The sequence below is a fragment of the Vulpes lagopus genome, chromosome 24 (assembly GCF_018345385.1).
Source record: "Vulpes lagopus strain Blue_001 chromosome 24, ASM1834538v1, whole genome shotgun sequence".
NCBI classification, from domain to species: domain Eukaryota; kingdom Metazoa; phylum Chordata; class Mammalia; order Carnivora; family Canidae; genus Vulpes; species Vulpes lagopus.
Genome location: NC_054847.1, coordinates 15,254,800 through 15,279,130, shown reverse-complemented (window position 1 = coordinate 15,279,130; position 24,331 = coordinate 15,254,800). Strand labels below are relative to the sequence as shown.

At 42.3% G+C, this 24,331-nt stretch overlaps 2 protein-coding genes across 3 annotated transcripts in view; one reads left to right on the top strand and one right to left on the bottom strand.

The window, feature by feature from the left end:
* GPR39 (G protein-coupled receptor 39) overlaps positions 1–24,331 on the bottom strand; it is a 197,560-nt gene that overhangs the window by 65,274 nt on the left and 107,955 nt on the right. The window lies entirely within an intron of this gene.
* On the top strand, positions 12,869–14,061 carry LOC121481939 (methylsterol monooxygenase 1-like). Its single transcript, XM_041739593.1, has one exon. It carries the CDS (start codon positions 12,907–12,909, stop codon positions 13,786–13,788), a length of 882 nt encoding a protein of 293 aa, XP_041595527.1. The 5' UTR covers positions 12,869–12,906; the 3' UTR covers positions 13,789–14,061.

Here is a 24,331-nt window from a genome sequence, read left to right as displayed (position 1 = left end):
TGAGTGTTCAAACCTCATGTTGGGTATGGAGCCTACTTTTAAAAAAATAAAATAAAATTGGATCATAGACGTAAATGTAAAACTATGTAGTTTTTAGGAAAAAAAATTAAGATTTAGCAAGCAACAGACTGAGAGAAATTATTTTCAAACCACATATCCAAAGGACTAGTATGTAGATATATAAAGAGCTCCTAAAACTCAGCAGTAAAAGAACAATCCAATTAGAAAAAATCTCTGAAATGAAGAGGAGATATAGATGGCAAATCAGCACATGAAAATAGGTCCAATCTCATCAGCCAGTGGAGAAATGCAAATTAAAGTCATATGAAGGTATCAATGCATAACTATCAGTACATCTAAAACAAAATACAGAGACAATACCAGATGCCAAAGAGGATAAGGGAAACAATCGTCTTGCATTGCTGGTTAGAATGTAAAAGAGTAGAACCACTCTGGAAAACAATTTGACGGTTTTCAAAAGGTAGATCTGCAACTACAACACAACATTTTCATTGTACTCTTGGGTATTTACCTCAGAGAAATAAAAACCTATGTCCACACAGAAACCTCTATGTAAAGGTTTATAGCAGCTTTATTCAGACAACCAAAAATTGTCAACAGCTCTGATGTCTTTCAATGAATAAATAGTTTACCAAACATGGTATATCCATGCCATGAAATACTGTTCAGGAATAAAAAGGAACTTACTACTGATGTGCACAACAACCTGGATGAATCCCCAGAGAATTATGTTGAATGAAAAAGCCAACTCCATAAGGTAAATATTATGGTTGCCAGACATTAAGGACAAGAGTGGGGTGGAAGTGGGTATGGCTATACAACAGCAGCATGGGGAATTCTTGAGATGACAGAAAGGCTTTGCCTTGGCTATATAAATATCCTAGTTGTGGTATTTTATTATAGTTTTACAAGATGTTACCAATGAAATTAGGTAAAGGGTACAAGGAATCTCTCTGTATTATCTTTTACAACTGCATGTACATCTCTGTATTTAACTTTAACAATGTAATCTAAAACCACACAGGAAGAAAACACAGGCAAGTGTTTAAAGGATTGCATACTGGAACAGAAATTTTAAGCATAAAATTAACAGATACATTTATAAATAAAATGATTTAGATAGGGCCATAAAATCCTTAAAAATTTTTATAAGTCAAAAAACTACCCTAAGTCACTCAATGGAATACAAAGTCGCCATACAAGGAACAGGAAGTGCTTCATGTAATGACAAAAAATGAACTCCAAAACTAAGGGAAATAAAACAGTAGCAGAGTACAAATACTACATTATCATTTATATACAAGCAAAAAGGAATATAGAGATTTGTGTGTAACATGCAGAAGTCTAAATACACATGAGATTGGTAACAAGTGATTTCAGTTGACCTGCTGAGGTCAACTACTGCCACAAAGGAGAGGAAAAAAAGGAAGAAATGAAAGCTTTTAAGGATCTTCCAAAATCTTTGAAAATAATCTTTTTCACATTTTCCAACATCATCTATCTGTATGCTTTATCCAGATTGGACTTCCAATCTAGAAACCTCAGGCCTGCCTCTGAGCATTTCTGAAGGAGGGTAAGAGTTGGTGCAATAGCCCTACATGTGGGTGGGAGCTAAGTGATAAGAAGACTAGAGAGGAGACACTTCACTGAATACCTGATCAGTATTAGCACCATGTCAATATACTAGTCTTCAAAAAATAATTACTAAGCATCAGAAAAATACAAGTTATATCATTTACACAAGTTTTAAATATAAAGAACAAGGGACACCTGGGTGGCTCAGTGGTTGAGCATCTGCCTTTAGCTCAGGGCATGATCCTGAAATCCTGGCATCGAGTCCCACATCAGGCTCCCTGCATGGAGCCTGCTTTCTCCCTCTGCCTGTGTCTCTGTCTCTCTGTCTCTGTCTCTCTCTCTGTCTCATGAATAAATAAGTAAAATCTTTAAAATATATATAAAGAACAAAATGTTAGTAATAAATTTTATAAAAGAGTGTAAGACCCTTCATATATTAATATCTATTGAACATATTTATATAACTATCTTGTTAACATCATGAAAAATGTGCCAAGGCATAAAGAGGACTTTCAGATGTCAGAATACAAATGATTAATAAACTTGCAAAATAATATCCTGATTTAATCAAAGATATCTGTCGAAAAAGAAGTCATTTTGTCTATCAAATTGGCAAGAGATTAAGAGATTTTTAAAATAATAATGCTGGCAAAAAAAATCAATCAACACAGCTCTACACTGCTGTAAGAATATAAACTGGGACAACTTGTCATCAGACATGGGAAATACTCAAAATGACCAGAGAGAAAGAAATGTTTACATGCAGTATAGCACATCTTATTCTAGGTTACTACAGAGCCATTTATGATGACTTTGAAAAATGGCATTGGTTTACAATGTTCATGATAGAATAAAAACATCAGCATGTAAAACTGAACATATGAAATTATGCCAATTAAAATTTTATGGCTCTCTAGCGTTCAATTTCTTGATTGCAGAAAAGCAATATATACTTAAAATGATTAAAACCCAGTATTTAATTGACTTTTGCTGGGGCTCCAAAGATGTGGCATTGAGGTACAAGAGGCTTCTCTTACCATTTGTTTTTTCTCCCAGCCCCGGAAAACTCCCTTGCTAAAGGTATTTCTTTTCTTCCCCTCTTCCCTGTATCAGTGGTAGCTGACATTCACATTCAATTAGTTTCAGAGAATCTTCTTAACACAGCTCAGATTCTTGGATATGGAATCCTCTCTGAGCCCATTGAGCTTGTCAATCAATCCATAAGGTGGGAGGGACCGAGGGGGATGGATCTTGAAGTTCAAAGGAAGAGCAAAAACCAATTTATCATTCACACATTGCTCCCACCTTGGTTCCCATGTCTGCCTCAATGGAAAGTGGCAAGTGGTTCTGATTACCTTTCTGTCACTCTGCCTGCTGGGGCCCCCATCTGCCAGCCTTGCTGGAAGGTTGGCACTCTGTCCTTGAACAAATGTTCTGCTTGAAAAATGCCTGACCCGCTCCCCTTTCTGCTCTCTCCACATCACCCTGAAACCTTCCTGATTGCATTTCTTATTTGGGAATCCAAGATGTCACTCAACAAAATGAGAAACAACCAGTGAACTGGGTGATCATGACAGCTTCACTGGTCAACTACTGCCACAAAGGAGGGGGGAAAAAGGAAGGAAGGAAAGAGGAGGAAATGAAAGCTTTTAAGGATCTTCCAAAATCTTTGAAAATAATCTTTTTCACATTTTCTAACGTCATCTATCTGTGTGCTTTATCCAGATTGGACTTCCAATCTAGAAATCTCAGGCCTGCCTCTGAACATTTCTGAAGGAGGGTATGAGTTGATGCAATAGCCCTACATATGGGCAATAGAGGAGCCATAACTAGACATAACAGCTGCTGGCCATCAGGAGAGAGGGCCACCGCTTTCCTTCTCTACTGGACACCACTTTGGGCCTAACAACTATTCTTTCTTCTGGTAACAACCCACATCTTCCATTTAGGGAAATACCTCATACTGAGTCTACCTCCACTGGGCCTGTGACCCAGTCCTGGTGAATGGTGGGATCTCATTTCCTTGGCCAAAAAGATTTAGGGTTGGATTGATGATCCAAGGCAGACAAATCACAATCAATTCAATGATTTCTTCCCTAGGACTCTGGGGAAGACAACGGTTTAGGGCAGGATGTCTATCTGGGATCACCTGCATTCAGCCATACATAAATGCCTATAATTTTTGGCTTCAAGATTCAGCAAATCTACTCCTTTTCAAAATCTGGCTTATAATGAGTTTTTCATCTTTTAACCCCAAAAGTTCTGACTAATAAAACCTCTCAGGGAAAACAAGTAACCTACAAATACCATACATAATGGTGGATCTGGATCATAAAGCTAGGGTAAGAAGAAAAGGAAGAGCACATCAAGCAGCTAGTGAAGACCCTCCATGGCACTTCCAGCCCCTCAGAGGCTTGTCCTAGAGTCCTATGGAGAAGGGATTTATTATCACCAGGAGGTTAAAAGAGAGATACTGAAATGGGTGGCCAGCATGACTTGGGGAAGCTTGAAGAGGGGCAAAAGGATCAGAATGAGCTTGGTTGGCTTGGAAAAACTGAGGTCACCAAAGTAGCCCATAGCTGCCACCATGGAAGGCAGGTCAGGAGAGGAAGATAACCCAGGGCAGCTGGACAGGCTGAAGAAGCCCACATCAGCACTCCACAGGGATTTGTGGACATGGTTCTGGCCAAGGATGTACAGCCCATCCCATCACTTCACAGGGAGAGCCCCACCATACATTCATTTTTTATGACTCTAAGATACCTGCCCACCACCCCTCACCTGTATTTTTCGCTTGTCTAGTCCTGAGTCATAGAAGCCTAACCCATTCCTCAAGACTCAGCTCGAATCCTTCATCCCCACTAGGAATTTGTAGGCTATTCCAAGACTAATGGATCTTCTTATCCGGTTTCTGCTAGCATTTAGCACCGATGCCATGATTTAGCTCTTAGTTACACTGTCTCACATCAAATGCTCTGCTTTTTATGGGGTTAGTTTAATCTTCTCAAAAAAAGGCTGAAAGTTGTGGGAAGATCTGGCCTCTGCTCCCACTGCTTAGGTGCTACCCAAAACCAGCCCTGCAGGGTGCTACACTAAGTGGGCCTCAGCAATCCCTACCACCCACTGATTAAGACCCCACTCCCAATTTCTCAGCCAGGGTTTATAATCACTTCCAAGGACAAAGATAATGAAATTTCCATTAAAACACCCAACTGTTTGATTTTAATTGCCCATTCTGTCTACATGCTTATCTTTACAGAGTAGTGTTCCTTCCCATACAAAGATCTTCATTCGAGGACCCTGAGATAGATTTTTCCAACCTAGTTTTTTATGTTCACAAATTACAGAGGAGGGCTTGGGTTCTAGAATTTAAAACATTTTTTAACTGATCACACCAGAATGATCAAATTTTCAGTGCTGAGTGATATTAACTATCCTGAAATTAAATACCAAATCAAGATGTGGCCTATCCTATGAGCAGACACTCCAAAGGCACCTCTCTGCTCCCTTCATAGAATAGATGCAAATTATCCACATAAGATGGTGGTTCAGGAGACAGCTCAAACTTGGCCACGAGGAAGACAGTCTCTGTTTAATAATCTCTTGATCAGAAAATATGCCAGAGACCTGGTGAAGGGAAGGGGTGAACGTAGAAGTAGGAATATGAAGTATCCAATTAAGACTATTTGGGCAAAATTCATTCATTCAGCAAAAATGTTTAAGCTTCCACTGACAAAGCACACAGTATCCACAGAGTCGAAGACCTGTCAGGGGGCCTGGAATAGATATTCACCACGATTACTATTAGACTCTGGGAAGACAATATCCCAGCCCTTCAAGAAGGTTCAAACCCACTGAAAGAATTAAGGAATTTAGCAGAGGTCAAACCTGGATTAAGTGGTGGCCCAGGATTCTAAATTGGCTGGTGGTCCAGAGTCACACCTATTCCCCTAGGCTGCACTGCCTCTGGAAAATTCTGCATTTAAACCCAAGGCAATCCCTGTGTCCTTGCAGAGGCAATATCAGAAGTAGTGAGAAGAGATGCCACACTCCTGTGTGTGGAGAGAAGTGGAAGGGGATACAAGGAGCCTGGATGAGTCCCATGAGGAAAGAAGACACCCAGCTCCAGTGGGCAGTGGGTATGGGAACACAAATGTGGGGTGTGTTTTTTTTTAAGATAGGAGAAACCTGAACATATTTTAAAAGGGATGAAAAAGCATGAGAAATAAATGGAAAGTTTTAGAGAAAAAAGGATGGTTGATAAAATGATACAGTAAGATCCCCAGAAAGATGGAAGGGGGAAATATTGAACTGAATGTAGACCGAAGGCAGAGACATTGTAATTTAAAAATAAAACAACAATGATGAAAACAAACAAAAAGACAGTGCTGCTGGATGAGGGGAAGATGTAACTAGGGAGAAACCACACAGGAGCTGAGATCAGGGAAATGAAGCCCAAATAGAGAAGATGAAGGGTGGGGGGGGCTGGCAGGGAGTAAAGGACATTTTAGATTCCCAAGAAGATGCTCATGAAAGTACCAGAAATAAACTTCCTGGAAAAGACAGAAAGCGAAGAGGGGCAAAAATAATAGAAGGGACATGGAGTAAGATGGTCTGAGCCTACAGAAAGATGGAAAAGAGGATATCCCAGAGTCAAGCTGCGTTGGGGAGAAACCCAGGGAAGGGAGAACACAGACATGGACCAGAGACACGGAGGAAGAAGGAAAAGTCTGGGTGGGGAGTGGGCAAGAGCAGTGAGGCTTCTGGGAAATCTCAGTGAAGCCCTTACAACCAGCTGGAGACAATGATCTGATACCCACATCCCCAGCCCTGCTTCGAGAGGTGTGTGTGTGTGTGGGGGGGGGGGGGGTGGTTGAGAGTCAACCCTGAGAGAAAGTGGTTGCCCCAGTGTGGCCTCCACTCTGAAACTGGGAGACACCCAATTCTAGGGCTCCACTTCCAAACCTGGAGGACCCAACCCTGACAGGCTCCCCAGCCTTCTCTCTCCATCACAGCTCCTGTTCCCAGTGGGGTGCAGCCTCAGGGAAAGCGTGACCCCAAGCTCAGCCGCTGTCTTTGCCTAACCAGCAGCAGGCGGTCATGGGCTCCGTGTGTCAGTCAAGCCCATCAGCAGTTGAGTTGGAAACAGAGCTCACTTACACCTGACCCGGCATCTGTGCTGACTTGGCAGATCATGCTCAAATCATGTTGACAGATTTCAGGCAGCGAGGACTACAGGAAAAACTTGTTCAGTCTTTCCAAACTGTTAAAGCAGTAATCAGGTCTAGGAATAGTAACCAGTTCTGTTCTCATTCTTTTCAATGATTTTACCTCTTGCTCATTGCAGTACAGAGTCAATAGGTCAAAACTAGCCAACACTGCCACCAACAGTAAAGACCTAGAGAATTCCAGACACTGTGTTCAATCTATTAAAGGAACTACAGCAACAACCCTTGGGAGTAGAGGTTAACCCCTCGTACAGATGGTAAAACCAAGACACAGAGTTTCACTGACTCAATTCACACAATCAGTAACCAGGATTCAAGCCCAAATCAGCCAGACTCTATCAAGTCTTCCAACTGCCTTCAATCATGGCACAAAGCTCTCGGCAGCAGAATTCCCTTCCCCAGAAAGTCTGCCCAGCAAAACCATTGTTCCTGGAGGCCCCTTTGCGGTGGGTGGGCAGCTTCATCAGAGCTGGAGGAGCCTTACATTCAGCAGGGGTGCTGTGCATGTCTAACAGGGCACGCTCACAAATGCCTCTCTGGAAACTCTGAACCTGGGATCATGACTCGCTTCTGACCCAGGCTTGGAAGACACCCAGCCCTGCCAAGCAAGAAGCCTGGAAGACAGGGCCTTCACAGTTTCCTCGGTTCTTCCTAACACTCTACAGCACTCATATTGAAAGTCTATGCCGTCTGGCAGGGATACTCATAGTCAGAGGACAGCAGCAGTGGCTCCAAGCATCTCCTTCTCCCCAACAATTCCTAAAACCATGCAGGAGGAAGAAGGAATATCCTTCCTTAATGCCGACAAAATCTTTTTCGAAATCTTCCCAACCCCGCCTCTATGTTCCCGTGTTCCTTTGGTCAAAATGGCATCATTGCCCAATCCTGAAACAACCATTAGTATGGGGAATTGAAGTGCCATGACTATCCCAGACCGGTGAGCCTCACTCCTGGCTGCCTATTTTAACCACCTGAGAGCTTTGAATATCTACCAGCAACCAATTAAATCAGAGTTTCTGGGAGTGGGGCCCAAGTATCAGCATTGCTTCAAGAACTCCTCAGGTGTTCTTAATATGCAACCAATATAGGAAACTCCTGTTTGACTAATAGCAAGTTTCACCACCTGCTGCTGGCCCAGAGGCTGGAGAAAATTATGGATTCTGTGGGCAGGAAAGAGGTGGATGGATATGGGAGCTGGATAGGTCGTCAACAATGGCCGTCACAGCCAGTTCCATCATTGGGACTCAGAAGATACTGTATACAGGACAGGAAAGCATTCATGGAAAGGAAAAGGGATTGGAGGGAAAGCTGATGGAAGGAAAAATCATAACTATGACCAGGGAGTGTCTACCTGGTAGGGCAACACCATGTGTGGGGCCCCAGCATTTATCCTGAGCTACTTTAGGATCTCACACTTCACACTTCCCTCTTCCCTGGCTTATCCTCAGTAGGATACCAAATTTTTCTCCTGCATCCGTGGCTCTCAGGTAACACTGCACAAAGGTTGATGGGCCATGGGGAAGGGGGGAGCCAGCAGGAGCCATGGGACAGCAGCCCTAGGTGAACACTCCCAAAAGAATGAAAGGTCATTGAAAAGATAGACTCCAGGTTGAGATTATTTTCTGTGGCCTAATCTTGCTTCCGGTCTCCTAGAAAACTCACCCAACCACCTGTGCTCATAAAGATGCTAAATAGGACAAATGCCTCTGTTGATTCAGAGTCCTCAGGAGAGATGCTCTATGGGTCTTTCTGCCTCTCTTTTCTCAGTCTCTCTTACTGATAAATATCAGTGTAATCACCCTTTGCTAAACACTTCAATCACCTTGGAAGCCTTAAAAAAATTCCCATTGCCCTAGCCCATCACCACCTCATTCAGTTGGAATCTGTAAGGGGCAGTCATAAGGATCAATAGTTTTTAAAGCTCCCCAGATAATTCCAGGGTGTAGCCAAAGTTGAAAACCACTATCCTATATATTCAACATCCAACTAAACCAATGAGTACCTTAATTTTTTTTTCAAAAAGGTTTTTTTTTTTAAAGATTTTATTTATTCATTCACGACAACCAGAGAGAGAGAAAAGAGAGAGAGAAGCAGAGACATGGGCAGAGGGAGAAGCAGGTTCCATGCAGGGAGCCTGACTTGGGACTCGATCCCAGGAGTCTGGGATCATGCCCCGAGCAGAAGGCAGAAGCTCAACTGCTGAGCCACCCAGGTGTCCCCCCCAAAAGTTTTGTATGAGGATCCTCACCAGTGACTCACTGTAGTTGTTAGGTGAATATATCCCTGTAGTGTTAAGTTTCTAAGATAAGATGGAGAGTAGTACCACTTGCACCCTTTCTGGATGACACAAGATGCCTTTTTTCAAGGTGGTGGAGACAGCTACCTACCTACCCAAGACAGGGCACTAACTCAAGTCTGACATCTGTTAATATAAGGAGAAGTGTCTTAAACACATGATGAAAGAAGGGAGGAAAATGCCATTAGCAATGCATTTAGAATGCAATGTAAATTATTGTAAATTCAGAAATTTACAATAATTGAGTCCATTAGTATCCGTTTATTATTTGGAAAGCCACTCTGCATGTTTTCAGGAAGGCATGGCTACCTGCCAAGGCAACTGAGGTCACTCAGGCAGCTGGGGAACTCAGGGGTGCTCAGTTGGTGGTACAGGCAGCTGGGCTCCTGGTATTAATGAATTTAATCTATAAACTTACTCTGCTCCTTTTCCATAACTGTTTTTCTGGAGGGAACTCCCCCCTCAGTCACTTTAGGTAAGCCAGGAGGATAAATATGTTCCCAACAGGTTGGGTTTCTCATCTTCTCATGACAACGGATTCTTTTTATCAAGGTAAATGGGCTCTGTTAGGAACTGTGGGAGGATGAGCTGTAGTCATAGTTCTGACACTTTGTTGTACATTAGAATTGCCAGAGAACTTTTACAAATCCTGATGTGGGTGGTTGCATCCCACAGCAATTACAATAGTATCTCTTGATACTATTGTATACCCTGCCTACCCAGGTATTGACATATCTGTTGAAACCCCTGGAGTGATTCTAATGCTCAGGCATGTCTGAGGACCAGTAAGCTAGAGATATGATCCTCAAACCTCCAGGTGACCTATTAGGATCCTCTGGGAGCTTTTAAAACTATCAATGCCAGTCTCCCACTCTCAGAAATACTTGTCTAATTGGTCTGGGGTAAGACCTGCATATTGGGATTTTTTGAAAGTCCCCCAGGTAGGATATCAATATGCAACCAGTGTTAAAAAGCACTGGGCTGGAGGGTGGCAGCTGACCATAGCCAAATGGTGGTCACCCTCACCAAAACCTTGGCAAGGATCAGAATTTGCCAGGGAACTTGGGAAGAAGGTCCAGGCCCTGTCCATTCTTGGTAAGCCTGGGCCCCTGCCCAGTTTATTAGCTCTCCAGGTGATTCTCATACCCATTTTCACAAAGTGGAGGAGGCACTATCCAGCAGGATCTCTTTTGTGAAGCATGTGAACCTGAGCAATTTCACACGCCCCCCACTTCTGTAAGCCGGATGCTAATTTTAAACGCTCAAGAGAAGCATCAGTTTGAAAGGGTACCCGGGCTGATAGATCTTCAGTACAATTAAGAATCCATCTGTAAATATCATCACCCCCCCCACACACACACAGTTGGTCTGTTTTCAAACTGTGTTCTGAACTAGTGAAATTTTGTTGCATCTGTGTTTGTATTCCTATATAAAATGAGCTCTTAACCTCACCTCTGAAATCAGAGCAAACTTACTCTTGATGTAATGGGACCTATTTGATAACAGTGGTGTCAGAGGACAGGACCACCTTTTCTGTGCCAGGAAACACAGCTCTGTCAGGCCTCTGTGGATAATGCTGCTGCTTTAAGGGGAACTTTTTTCTCCTGTGTTAGGTTCACACTTGTATAACGATGAGAAATATCCTAATAGGGAACACCTGGCCTCAGTGGTGGAGCGTCTGCCTTTGGCTCAGGTTGTGATCCCGGGGTCCCACATTAGGTTCCCCATGGGGAGCCTGCTTCTCCCTCTGCCTAAGTCTCTGCCTTTCTCTCTGTGTCTCTCATGAATAAATAAACAAAACCTTTAAAAAAAAAAAAAAGAAGAAGAAGAAGAAATGTCCTAACAGCCTATGCTTTGGATTTAAGTCATTGCTATAACAACTCATTGAGCTTTCAACTCTGTTTTTCTCTTGCTACATGAGCTTATTATTAGAGATGTGGGAAGAGATGGATGGATAAATTCACTGTACGCATACTGAGTGCTTACTATGTAAACAGGAGATAGTCCCTACCATCAAGTGGCTGTGCTAATGGCAGAGAAAGAGAAAAGGCTCTGCAGCAGAAGAAGCCTAGCTGCTAGAAAGCCCAGAGAAGAAACATTCAAACTAATTTAGGGGAGTCTCAGAGGTTTTTTGTAAGTGAGAACACCTAAACAGGATATTGAAGCACAGAGAGAGTTGGCCAGGCATTCTAGACAGAGGACTGAGTCTGTGCCCATGCACAGAGCTTTGAGAAAGCCTGTGGGGGTGGATCACAATGGCCAGGGTAAGGTGCCTTTGATAGACCCACACGAAGTAGGGCCGATCATGAAAGGTCTCATATAACAAGCCAGAAAAGACTTGTATAACACACTAAATAATTTTTCCAAAGGCAACAAAGTCATTGAAGGATTTTTTGAACAGGGAACTGAACAAAACCCAATTTGAGTTTTAAGAAAAACACCTCAATGTCAGTGTGGAGGATGGATTTGAGGGAGAAGAGACAAAAGCCAAGGCCTTAACCTTGGCTATACATTGGAATAATCTGGGCCTCGCCTCTGAAAATTCGAATATAATGGGTTTGGGGTGTGACTTGGGCATGAGGATTGTTAAAAGTTCTCCAAGTGATTCTGTGTGGCTGGGGTCGGAAGCCATGGGTATTTGCAGAAAGGTCATGTAGAGGTGAAAGAAATAATCTGACTAATGGAGTAAAGCTATCTCGTTCAATGAGATAGCAGTCAAAGGGAGCACAAAACAGGACCATTACTGCTGGCAGGTGAGGCAAGGGGAGGAGTCAAGTACAACTCCCAAGTTTGGGGTTCATGATAAAGGGAAAGCAGGGGTACAATATTCTGAGAGTGAGACTGAGAAGGAAAACCAAATTTAGGAGAGAAGGGGAGATTCAGTTTTTTAAAAAATGAGAGGCACATACACATATATATGACCAACTCACAAAGATGTAAGGATCTGAGGACTAGATTCCTGTGAACAGCAGAGAGAGTGTCAAGTGTAAGTGAGGTGCCTAAGGGAGAATGTTTAGGGTTGGAAATGAAGAGAGCTGAGACTAGAAATCTGGGACATGTTAACTAGTAAAGACTGAACACAGAAAGAGGAACCAGGAAATGAGGCTGAGAAGGGCCGAAATCAGGATCTTGCATTTTAAAAACAACAACAAACAAACAAAAACAGTAAATTTAACCAAGCAGGAGGTGAAAGGTTTATGTACTGAAAACTACAAGACATTAATGAAAGAACTGAAGACACAAAGAAATGGAAAGATATTCCATGTCCGTGGATTAGAAGAATTAATATTGTTAGAATGTCCATATTGCCTAAAGCAACCTACAGATCCAGTGCACTCCCTATCAAAATTCCAGTGGCATTTTTCACAGGAATAGAATAATCCTAAAATGTGTATGGAACCATAAAAGACCCCAAAATTAGCCAAAGCAATCTTGAAAAGAAGTTGGAGGCATTATACTCCCTGATTTCAAACTATACACCAAAACTATCATAATCAAAACAGGATAGTATTGGCATAAAAACTGTCATATAGCTCGATGGAACAGAGCCCGGGAATAAATCCATGCATGTCAGGTCAATTAATTTATGACAAAGGTGGCAAGAGTATACACAGGAAGCAAGAAGGATAGTCCCTTCAATAAATGATATTGGGAAAACTGGACCATTTATCTTACGCTATACACAAAAATAAATTCAAAATGTATTACAGACTCGAACATAAGACCTAAAGCCGGTGTTCCCGCCGCTCGGCCAGAATTCTAAGGCTTTCTGCAGAGATTTGAAAAATGGCAACAAATGAAAGTATCAGCATCTTTAGTTCAGTATCCTTGGCTGTGGAGTATGTAGATTCACTTTTACCTGAGAACCCTCTACGAGAACCATTTAAAAATGCTTGGAACTATATGTTGAATAATTATACAAAGTTCCAGATTGCAACATGGGGATCCTTGATAGTTCACGAAGTTCTTTATTTCTTATTCTGTTTACCTGGATTTTTGTTTCAATTTATACCTTTCATGAAAAAGTACAAAATTCAAAAGGATAAACCAGAAACCTGGGAAAACCAATGGAAATTTTTTAAAGTACTTCTCTTTAATCACTTTTGTATCCAGCTTCCTTTGATCTGTGGAACTTATTATTTTACAGAGTATTTTAATATTCCTTACGATTGGGAAAGAATGCCAAGATGGTATATGCTTTTGGCAAGATGCTTTGGCTGTGCGGTGATTGAGGACACCTGGCACTATTTCCTGCATAGGCTCTTGCATCACAAAAGAATATATAAATATATTCATAAAGTTCATCATGAGTTTCAGGCTCCATTTGGAATGGAAGCTGAATATGCACATCCTTTGGAAACTCTGATTCTTGGAACTGGATTTTTCATTGGAATCATGCTTTTATGTGATCATGTCATTCTCCTTTGGGCATGGGTGACCATTCGTTTGATAGAAACTATTGATGTCCATAGTGGCTATGACATTCCCCTGAACCCTTTAAGACTGATCTCTTTCTATGCTGGTTCTCGGCATCATGATTTCCACCACATGAACTTCACCGGAAACTATGCTTCCACATTTACATGGTGGGATAGAATTTTCGGAACAGACTCTCAATTTACTGCCTACAATGAAAAGATGAAGAAGATTGAGAAAAAGATGCAATAAATATCTCCTCTCCACCATCCTGAAAGCACACACCTCCCTGAATTGAAGCGAATAGCTAACCTTGCTTCTGCGGAGCAGAAATACACCTGTGTCTTGGCTGCTAAGTGATACAAAGAACATTAACAACCTTTAATTATCTTCCTAGCGGGAACTTTTTCTACTTTACATAAAAGTTCTGTATGTGTAGAAATAAGTAAATCTATAATGAAGTATGATTTTCGTGAGGAGGTTGTAAAGGCCGTGTTGCTAACCTTACAGAAAGGTTCTAAGTAATGGAAAAAGTATCAGTCTGTCTTTCCCCCGTAACACCAGAGGCCTGAAGCTAAGATGGGTCTTTAAAATCTTGTAAATATATAGTGGCCATTTCAGTATCTCTTAGCAGGGTGTTGGCCTCATATTGAACTTTAAACATTTTCTAGAATTTGCCTAAACATCCAAGTATCATGGGTCGAACCGTATGGATTGACAGTGAGAGTGAGGCAGCCAAATCCGGAATAGCCCGCCCCAGGAACTTCCACTCTGGTCCTGAGCTGACTGGTTTGGGGTGATTCTCCTTCTTTGAGAAGCCCTTTCGGATGGCAATGGCTACTGGTATCTATAAATTAAGGCGTTTCCAAATTGTCATAAATGGGATATTTTAGTCTAAAGGTTTTCGGGTTACTTGAATTCTTTTTTAATTGAGCTTTATTTTATTTAGCCTTTCATTTTTGTATATCAAGTTTTCATTATACTTAAAACTGTATCTTGAAACATTGTGATCTGACTTGCTGTATTTGTACTTTGAACTACTGAAATAAAGGCGATTTTTTTTTGGTCTGATTATCTGGTTTCCGGTTTTGAACATCAGTAGTGATTTTTTTTAATATCTTATTCTTAAAAGGAAAAGTAAAGAACTAATTAAATCACTAAGTTTTGTAATAAAAGGAATAATTCTGCTTTTTTTTTTAAAGAAAAAAAAAGACCTAAAGCCATAAGACTCCTAGAAAAAAAACATAGGTGGTAAGCTTCTTGACATAGGTCCTAACATTGATTTTTTCACTCTGACATCAAAGGCAAAAGCAAAAAGGAAAAAGTGAGACTAACTAAAAAGCTTCTGCACAACAAAGGAAGCCATCAGCAAAATGGAAAGGCAACCTACTGAATGGGAGAAAATCTTTTCAACTACATATCTGATAAGGGGATAATATCCAAAATATATAAAGAACTCATAAAATTCAATGCCAAAACAAAAACTAAAACAAGGTCACAATCCAATTTAAAAAGGGTCAGAGGACCTGAGCAGATATTTTTCGAAAGAAAACATGGAGATGGCCAACAGGTATATGAAAAGGTGCTCAACATCACCGATCATCAGGGAAATGCAAATCAAAGCCGCACCTGTCAGAATGGCTATTAGTAAAAAGACAAGAAATAACAAGTGTTAGTGAGGATATAGGGGAAAAGGAAACTGTGTGCACCATCAATGGGAATGTAAATTGGTACAGCCACTGTGGCAAACAGTGTGGCAGTTTCTCATAAAAATTAAACCCTGAAGTACCTCATGATCCAACAATTGCACTTCTGGGTATTTATTGGAAGAAAACAGAAACACTAATTTGAAAAGATATATACACATTATTTTTACTGCAGCATTATTGACAATAGCCAAGACACGGAAACAACCTAAGTGTCCATTGATGGATGAATGAATGAAGAAATATGATATGTATATACCATGGAGTATTAAGAAAAGAATGTATATACCATGGAGTATTATGAAAAGAATGAAAAGAATCTTGCCATTTGCGACAATATGGGTGAACCTTGAGGACATTATGCTTAGTGAAATAAGTCAGAGAAAGACAAATATCATACTATCTCTCTTATTTGTGGAATCTAGGGGAAAAAAAACAAGCTCATAGAGACAGAGAACAGATTCAGATTGGTGGTTGTCAGAGGTAGGGAGTCAGAGGTGACAGAAACAGGTGAACTCTTTTGTTTTTCACTTAAATTTTAGAAAAAAGAGAGAGAAGGCATCTAGTGAGGCATGGGAGACAAGGCACCAGTGATCAACACTGAAAATTAAAAAACAAATAGGGCCAGGACTGAAATTCCTTGGTTGGGCGATTGGAGAGGCACAGTTGACTTCAGACAAGTCAGGTCATTGGAGTGGGGAAGGCAGAAGTCAGATCATGGTAGTTTGCAGAGAGCAGATGAGGAGAAGCAGAGAATCAGCAAGTGTTCACTTGCTCTGAAGAAATCAAGCTATGGGAGGAGGGTGAGAGCTCAGAGCGTATCTAGGGGAGGATGAGGATCAAGGCTGTTTTTTCAGGGGGGGCAGGTGCAAGAAAGGAGAGCCCTGAGCATATCTATAGCAGAAGAAAGGAAGGGAGAGGTGGGACACACATGAAAAAGGAGAGTGATGGGTGAATGGAGGACCACAAGAAGCCAAAGGAAAGAAAGGAAAGAGAGGACCCCTTCCAGGGCGTAGCAGAGGGCTCAGCCTTAGGCAGAGGGAAGGACAGGTGTAAAAAGGACAAAGAAAAAAGGAAAAACACAGGTGGGCTCTGGGTAGGGACTTTGGCACCTTAAGAAAACTCTATCTCATAATCTCTCTTTTCTGTCTATGAATTAGGAGGCAGAGTATTTGATGAGGCCATGGTGGTAGGGGGTGGGCAGAAAATTTCAGGAAAATGCTAAAAATCTAGTGTCACTGCCCTTGGGAGTGAAAGAGAGTATTGACTGAGGGCCTCACTAGAGCCCATGGGAGGTTGGGTATGACATAAATACTATCACCAGTATGACGGTGGGGACAGCTGAAACATGCCATGGGGGAGCAGTCAGCCCAAGGTGGCAGGCCCTTGCTCTTGCCATTCACTCCTTCCTCTATCCAGCCCCATGTTTACTCCTACACCCCATGCTCTACCACCACCCTATACTATGTATGGGCATCAGCCAGGAACTTGTTAGAACTGGCACTGTCTCAGGTATCACCTCAGACCTCGCGTAACAAGATCCCTAGGAATGTACATTACACTTGGGAACCACTGGTCTAGACTCTCCCATCTATAGTCCCTGTTGCCTTCTCAATGTCATGAAATGCGTATGCCGCTGTTCACTCTGCCTGGAACGCTGGTCTCCCACTCATTCTAGCCAATTCTACTCCTCCTTTAAGACTCTATCTATCTTACCTTCTCTCTGATTCCTCCTAAGACCCTACTGAGAAGAACTATTTGCTACCTTCAAATGTGTTTCCATAGACCTCATCTAGGTGCTGCCATGTTGCTTTCATTTATCCTGAGCACCCAACTGGTTGCCAGTGCTCTGTAAGGTGCTCACGTGTTCTTGGAATGAAACCCAGACCCCTGATTCCCACTTCTGTGTCCTAACCCATACACTGTGACCATTCTGTGCACATAGAAAGTCATGCCTATTAAAGAAAGATAACAAGCAAATAAAGCTGTAGATGAAGCCTCAAACTCCTCACCGTGCATTTGCCTGATATTGCCCCAAAACTTGGGAAAGCATTGGGTTTGTCGTTTTCTGTAAAAATTCAAAAGGCCATTTATCTCACTCTTTCAGATTTCTTTGCATGCCACGTGAAGGTCAGGACTCAGGTCCCAAACTTCTTTAGTGGCTGTAAAGAAATGCAGTATTTCAAAACATCAGAAGTTGCCCATTAGTTACTTTTCCAAGAGTGAAAGAAAACCCCTCTGCTTGTTTCTGAGTAGGAAACCCATTTTCTAATATAGGAAGAAAGATCAACTAAATAACAAACATATATAGCCTTTTAATCTACCCTGTAAGGTCCTGGGTATGGAAATAAAGTCCCTTTGCCTTTTTACTACCCCTCTGGGGCTTGACACATAGTTGGTGCTCAATGTGTTTCCAACCAAGTGGAGAGGAGCTATTTCCCTACTTTGCCATTCACAGCTAAATTGGACCAAGAAACATATATTAATTGTGGGGCAATCTGTTAAGTACCCTATGGAGTGATCTGCCCTTATCTTTCAGAGATATGCTTTCTAGACCTGGGATTTGTGGCTGATCACTCCTGCTTGATACCTGCCATATCATTAAAATAACCTGGAAACCTAGAAGCCTCACGAAGTAGAAAGGAGAGAAATCCATCCCACAGAATCTCAAACCCATCATCTTATTAATCAGGTTGGGCCCCGAAGAAATAGCTTCTCTCCTCCCCCTAAACATTTCCAGAGATGCTAATACTCAAGATGCTTCCGTCCTCCCCATTCCCCACACCCAGCTCATTAGACCTGCCAGTCTCTGTGTGGAAAAGGACCTTTATCTCTGTGTCACTAATGTTGCCTTAGAAATCAAAACAAAAACAAAAACAAACAAACAAAAAATCCCACACACCTTAGAAATTCACAGCAAAACCAAGCATGTACCCTCAAAAAGTGAGAATTTGTCAGGGGACTCAGTCATAGTGCCCTGGTTGTATCTGGAACATGTATGTGGGCTTCCTTCAACTAATGATGTGGGGTAGGGAGCTTACCAAGAGTTCTGCTCCCAAGACTCCATTCCAGAACTTTTCACAGATTATTTCATTCCATCTTCACAAAAGACGTACAAAGTGGTTATTACCAGTCTCATTCTAGAGACCAGGTAACTAGGCTCAGAAAGACTAAGAAAATTACCCAGAGTAGGAGAGCTCCTAAGGCTATTAAGGATGAGTTCCCACAGGGGTCATGTTCTGCCTACTTTGAAAGCTATGTTTCTGTTTCTGTTTTTGTTTATTGCACTAAATTGTCATTGAGCCCTATTTTCTAAGACTATGTGTTTTACATGACAAAAAAAGAAGCATTATGGGATACCATGTAAGGACTTCCTACCAAAGAATCTTGCTCCACTTATTTTTCATGGTAATTGAAATTCCCAAATTACTCACTCTTTGGTATTAAGTCAACGAAAGCTCTCTGTTGGGATGACAATGTTTTCAGTAATGAGAATTCCAACCTAGAACTCATTAAATGTTTATAAGGGTTTATTTTTCCCAAGGCCCCAAGATAGACGTTGTGGGGAACACACACACACAAAACCTTGTACCCTCAAGAAGCTTCCAAGTTAAATAGTCACTTCAAATCTACAGAATAGCTCATGGTGTTCACCTACAAGGTGAATCGCCAAATGAAATTTCTACACAATTTCTATAGGCCTTCCGACATTATACCCCTAATGGGCCTCCTGGCAGCTCAAAATATGAATTCACTAAAGTAGCTCCTGTCACCCACCCTGAGGAAATGAGCCTTGCCAGAAGGGAGGGAAAGCTAGAGAGGGCTTTGAAGAGGAGTCGCCAAACCGTTGAGCCTGATTAGAACAGAAAGGCTGGAGCTGTCATTAAAATTGACTGTACCAGGTAGGGGTGGCAAGTGTTGGGGAGAATTTGAGAAGTCCCACTTTGCATTTGCCTATGCCACGTAGAGTTGTCTGCACAGTAATATCCTGTCACTTGAGCTGCCTCAGAAAGTCTCACTCTGGGTAGAAAGCAATCCCAGCCTGGTGCTTAACAGCCTCAGCAGGCAGAGGGCTTGCTATTAGGATCACCTGGCCATGCCCAGCCCTCACCTGGGCCACCGCTTTTCAGAATCACACACGACAAGGAAAGAATTTGCTCAGAGCTAGTGGTGTATTGCAGCTGGTGTGTACAAGCAAGCGAGGGTCAGCTGTGAAACATTTAGGAATCTGGTGATAATTGGCCATGGCGGGAGCATTTACACTGTGGAAATCGGCAACAGTTACAAATCAAAGCTCTATTTTCTTTTCTTTTCTTTTCTTTTCTTTTCTTTTCTTTTCTTTTCTTTTCTTTTCTTTTCTTTTCTATTTTATTTTCCTTTCCTCTTTCCTCCCTCCTCCTTCCTCTTTCCTCTTTTCACTTTTCTATTTTCTCTTTTCTTTTCGGAGAATTGCTAGCACACCATTCCTTAAAGCTGTCCATATACTCTCCTTTCTCTGATTTGTATATTACCTCCATATAGTTCAGCAAAGCTCAAATTTAAAATAATATGCATAATGAATTTAACTGTTTGTCATTTAGTTCTGAGACCAAGGAGGTGTTTGCTTTGAAGCAGTCTACTCCATGAGTGGGACCCAGCCATTTGTCCTTTCATAAGCCCTCCAAGTGGCTGCAATGCACACTCAAGTTTGAGACAGTGGACTGCAGTATCTGTCCTGAAAAAGTAAAACAAACTTTTGGCTTCTACCATTTATATATCGTATGCACACTGTACACACTCATTCTACATAGTTCAGAAATTATCGGGACGCCTGGGTGGCTCAGCGGTTTCGCGTCTGCCTTCAGCCCAGGGCGTGATCCTGGAGACGCAGGATCGAGTCCCGCCTCAGGCTCCCTGCATGGAGCCTGCTTCTCCCTCTGCCTGTGTCTCTGCACGCCCCCCACCCCCGTGTCTCTCGTGAATAAATAAATAAAATCTCTAAAAAAAAAAAAAAAAAAAAAAGAAAGAAAGAAATTATCACATACTTTCTAAGCACTGTGATGTGCTATAACATCTGCGTTTAGTCAGCCTTTGAGAGAGCCTCCAGGGTGCCTGCTGGTATTCACCTCTTCTCATACTGCATCAGCAGTGGTCTGTGTGACCAAGAGAGTGGTCAGAAATGCTGATGTATGATTTCTGACGCTAGGTCACAAAAGGTGTATAGCTTCCCTCTTGGTCTCTTGGGCCACTTGTCTCTGAAGGGACCCAGCCAGTATGCTATGAGGATAGTCAAGTAGACTTCTGGAGAAACCCATGAGAGTAGAACTGAGACACCACTAGCCAGGCACCAGCTTGCCAGCCGTGTGAGTGAGCCCCTTTGGAAGTGGGGCCTCCAGCCCCAGCCAAGCCTTCAGCTGCCATAGCCCCAGCTGCCATAGGACTGCAATCTCCTGAGGGACTGTGGCCTAGGACTACCAAACCAAGTCCCCCCTGAATTCCTAACCCGTAGAAACTGTGGGAATTAAGACACTAAGTCTGGGGCAATTTGCTACACAGCACTAGATAACCAGCAGCAGACAATGCGCACTGTACTAACAGTGCTTGAAGGCAGCTATATGTGAGGGGTTTGAATGGTACAAAGTTTCATGAAACCTGGTCTTTCCCAAAAAGAAGTTTCCTGCTTATATGGGCGATAAGATACATATGCACTAAAAGTAAACATTTTTGAAGTATTATTTATTAAGAGATCACAAGTCTAGGAGGAAAAAATGATCCTGCCAATTCTTTGCAAGATAAGCAATGCTGCAAAGTCAAATTTACCAGCCCCTTGGCAATCCCCGAACAGCACTTTAATCTGTCCCCTTTCTAAGTATACTATACCCTCCCTGAGCTCTTTAGGCAGAAGGGATAAGAAGTCAGTGCTGTTGACGAAGTAAGGTGTGTGTTGTGAAAACTAGTTATACAGGGCACACAGATGTCATCTCGGCTGTCAGTGCAGATGGCTGGGGGCCCAGGGCTGCATGACAGCGGCTGCCCTCAGCACACTGAGGAGCCTAATGGACAAGACCAAATGCTGGTTTGTGGAGCCTTCATAAACCTTCTCGTTCATTCCTCACACGGACTCACTGTCCTTACACTGTCCCATTTTCCTGCTGAGAAAGCTGCAACGTAGAGTGAGAAAGCTGCAATGTAGAGCAAAGAAGCAAGGTCACCCAGCTAATAAGTGGCAGAGCTGTGAACAGTCTGTCTCAAAACCCAAACTATTTGTAATCTAGCACGTGGCCTTCAAGGAGCACTCACTGCCTTCAGAAAAGTCTTTGGGGTTGCCTTGTGTAACGAAATACTTGAAGTTAATATATGGTCATGGCACAAAATCCGAAAGATATCAAAGTTGGGGTCCCCAGTAGCCACCAGTTCTCTTCCCTGGAGAGCACCGCTGCTACTGGTTTCTCCTGTGTCCACCTAGAGATGTTCTATCATTAGGCTTTCTCCCAAGGGCTGAGAACAGTGTGAATGAGGGAAGCAGAGCAGAAGCAGCCTCATCTCTGGATGTTTCCTCACATCCAGAATGTTCTGCTCTTCCCTGTGGCAGTGAGCAGCTCCCCAGTGTCCTCTGTACCCAGTGTAATGCCAGCCCCAAGGACCCCAGGCTCCTGCCATCACCTGCTGCTTACTCTCCTCTGTGCTTGGGATTATCTTCCTCCATGCAGAGTAAAGGACCGTCTCTGCAGCATGGGTGGGCCTCAGGCAATATGTTGAGGGCTTTAAGAACAAACAGCCTGAAGTCCTTCTGTCTGAGAGTGAATTCTGCCTCGAGATGGCCTTTGGTCTAGAGCTACGACAGGAACTTGGGCCTGCCACGTCTCCAGCTTGCCAGGCTACCCTGCAGATGCCAAACTTGGAAAACCCCACAACTGTGTGAGCCAGTTCTTTAAAATAGTGTGTGTGTTTGTGTGTGTGCATTCATGCATGTGCATGTGTCTACACTGCTGGTTCTGTTTCTATGGAGAACCCTAACTAAGGTACTCCCCCAAGATCTGCACCCCCCATGTAAACTCCATAGGGCTGAATTTTTCTTTTCCTTTACAACTTTATTTCATTGTGAGAGGAACACTTACCATGAGATCTCCCTCTTATTGCTGACTAGGGGTATGATGCTGCACAGCCGATCTCTAGAATTTACTTACTGTGCTTCACCGAAACTTTGTGCCCATTGATTAGTACCTCCCCATCTCTCCTTACCCCCAGCCCCTGAAAATCACCAATCCACTCTTAGATTCAATGAATATGACTGTTTTAGATGTCTTATATAATTAGAATCAGGGTTTTGGGGGGGTCCCTGGATGGCTCAGTGGTTTAGTGCCTGCCTTTGGCCCAGGGCGTGATCCTGGAGACTCGGGATCGAGTCCCACATCACGTTCCCTGCATGGAGCCTGCTTCTCCCTCTGCCTCTGTCTCTGTCTCTCTCTCTCTCTGTGTCTCTCATGAATAAAAAAATAAAATCTTAAAAAAAAAAAAAAGAATCAGGGTATTGGTCCGTGACTGCCTTGTTTCATTTAGCATAACATCCTCAAGGTTCATCTATGATCCATGATACACAGATATTTAAGAATGTCTCTCTTTTAAAAGGCTGAACAGTATTCCATTTATTCCATTATATATATATATATATATATATATATACACAAATACCATAATTTCTTTATCCATTCATCTGCCCAGTTTTTTTCTCTTTTGTTCACTGATGTAACTCTCTAGGTGCCTAAAGAGAACCCAGCACACAGCTGCACTCAAATACCTGTTGAATGAGTTCTGAAAAATTTCAAGTGTCATTGATATGCTACTGTTATTTCACCTAACAGACTCTAGCAACATTTAAAAATCAGATCTTTTATATTATGAGACTTAAAGACCTGTCCCGTTTTTGCCCTTAATGAACTTTTTATAAAATTTCTCCTTTAACCTAGGCTTAAAGTGGAACTACAGTAAAGACAAAAAGTGTTCCTATCATTTATTGTTTGGTTAAGCACTATAAATGTCTGGCAATGGAATTGCTTTGTTATCCTCAGATCAGCCTTTGTTACTGAAATAATCTACCACTAAAGGCATAAAAGATTACAGAATCGGATACTTAAAAAAAAAAAAATCCCACTGTCCATCTTTTTTTTTTTTTTTTAGATTTTGTATTTATTCATAGAGACAGAGAAAGAGAGAGGCAGAGACACAGGTAGAGGAAGAAGCAGGCATCATACAGAGAGCCTGATGTGGGACTCGATCCAGGGTCTCCAGGATCACGCCCCGGGCTGCAGGCGACGCTAAACTGCTGCGCCACCGGGGCTGTCCCCACTGTCCATCTTTACACCAAACTTGTAGTCTGGAAGCATCATATCATACACATATGAGGGGCCTTGATAGTTTTACAGTGATATGGGATACCCATAGCTATTTCCTCTTATTTCCCACCATTAGAAAGCCTCGGTTATGTGTCCAGCCTCAGGGAATGGATCATGACTGGTGTAAGCCAATCAGGGCCATCCTGTTTCCCATTTTCCCAAATTCTTTGCATCATGACCCAATACTGGCGATGAGATCCTAACAGAAGACTTCTTGGGCATTTAGGAGAAAGTGTTTTCTCTCCTAGTAGCAAGAAAGATATACCTGACTCCACCCCTTCCTCTTTCTTCCTGCATCAAATATAGACATGATGGCTGGACCTGCAGCAGTCATCTTGTGACCATGAGGGAAAGGCCAAGAGAATCAGGCATCAGTCCTGACATCATTAAGCTGCTGAACAAAAGCTAAAGCCTCCTACATCTAGACTTCTTGTCATATGACAGAAATGAACCCATTCGAGCAATTATGGTCAGGTTATCTGTTTCATGAAGACAAAAGCTTTCCTAAATAACACCGATGGCAATATATTACCCCCGAGCTTACTACAACAGAAAATGCAGTCAGTGCTCTTTCTCCACTTAAGCCAGGGAAACTGCTACAGTAGAAACTGCTACAAGTCACCTTTGCAAAACTAACCTTAGTGATATCTAGGATGTGTTGGTAAAATTCACCAAATAACCCAGTTTAATCAGCATTATAAAAATGTTCTGGATGGA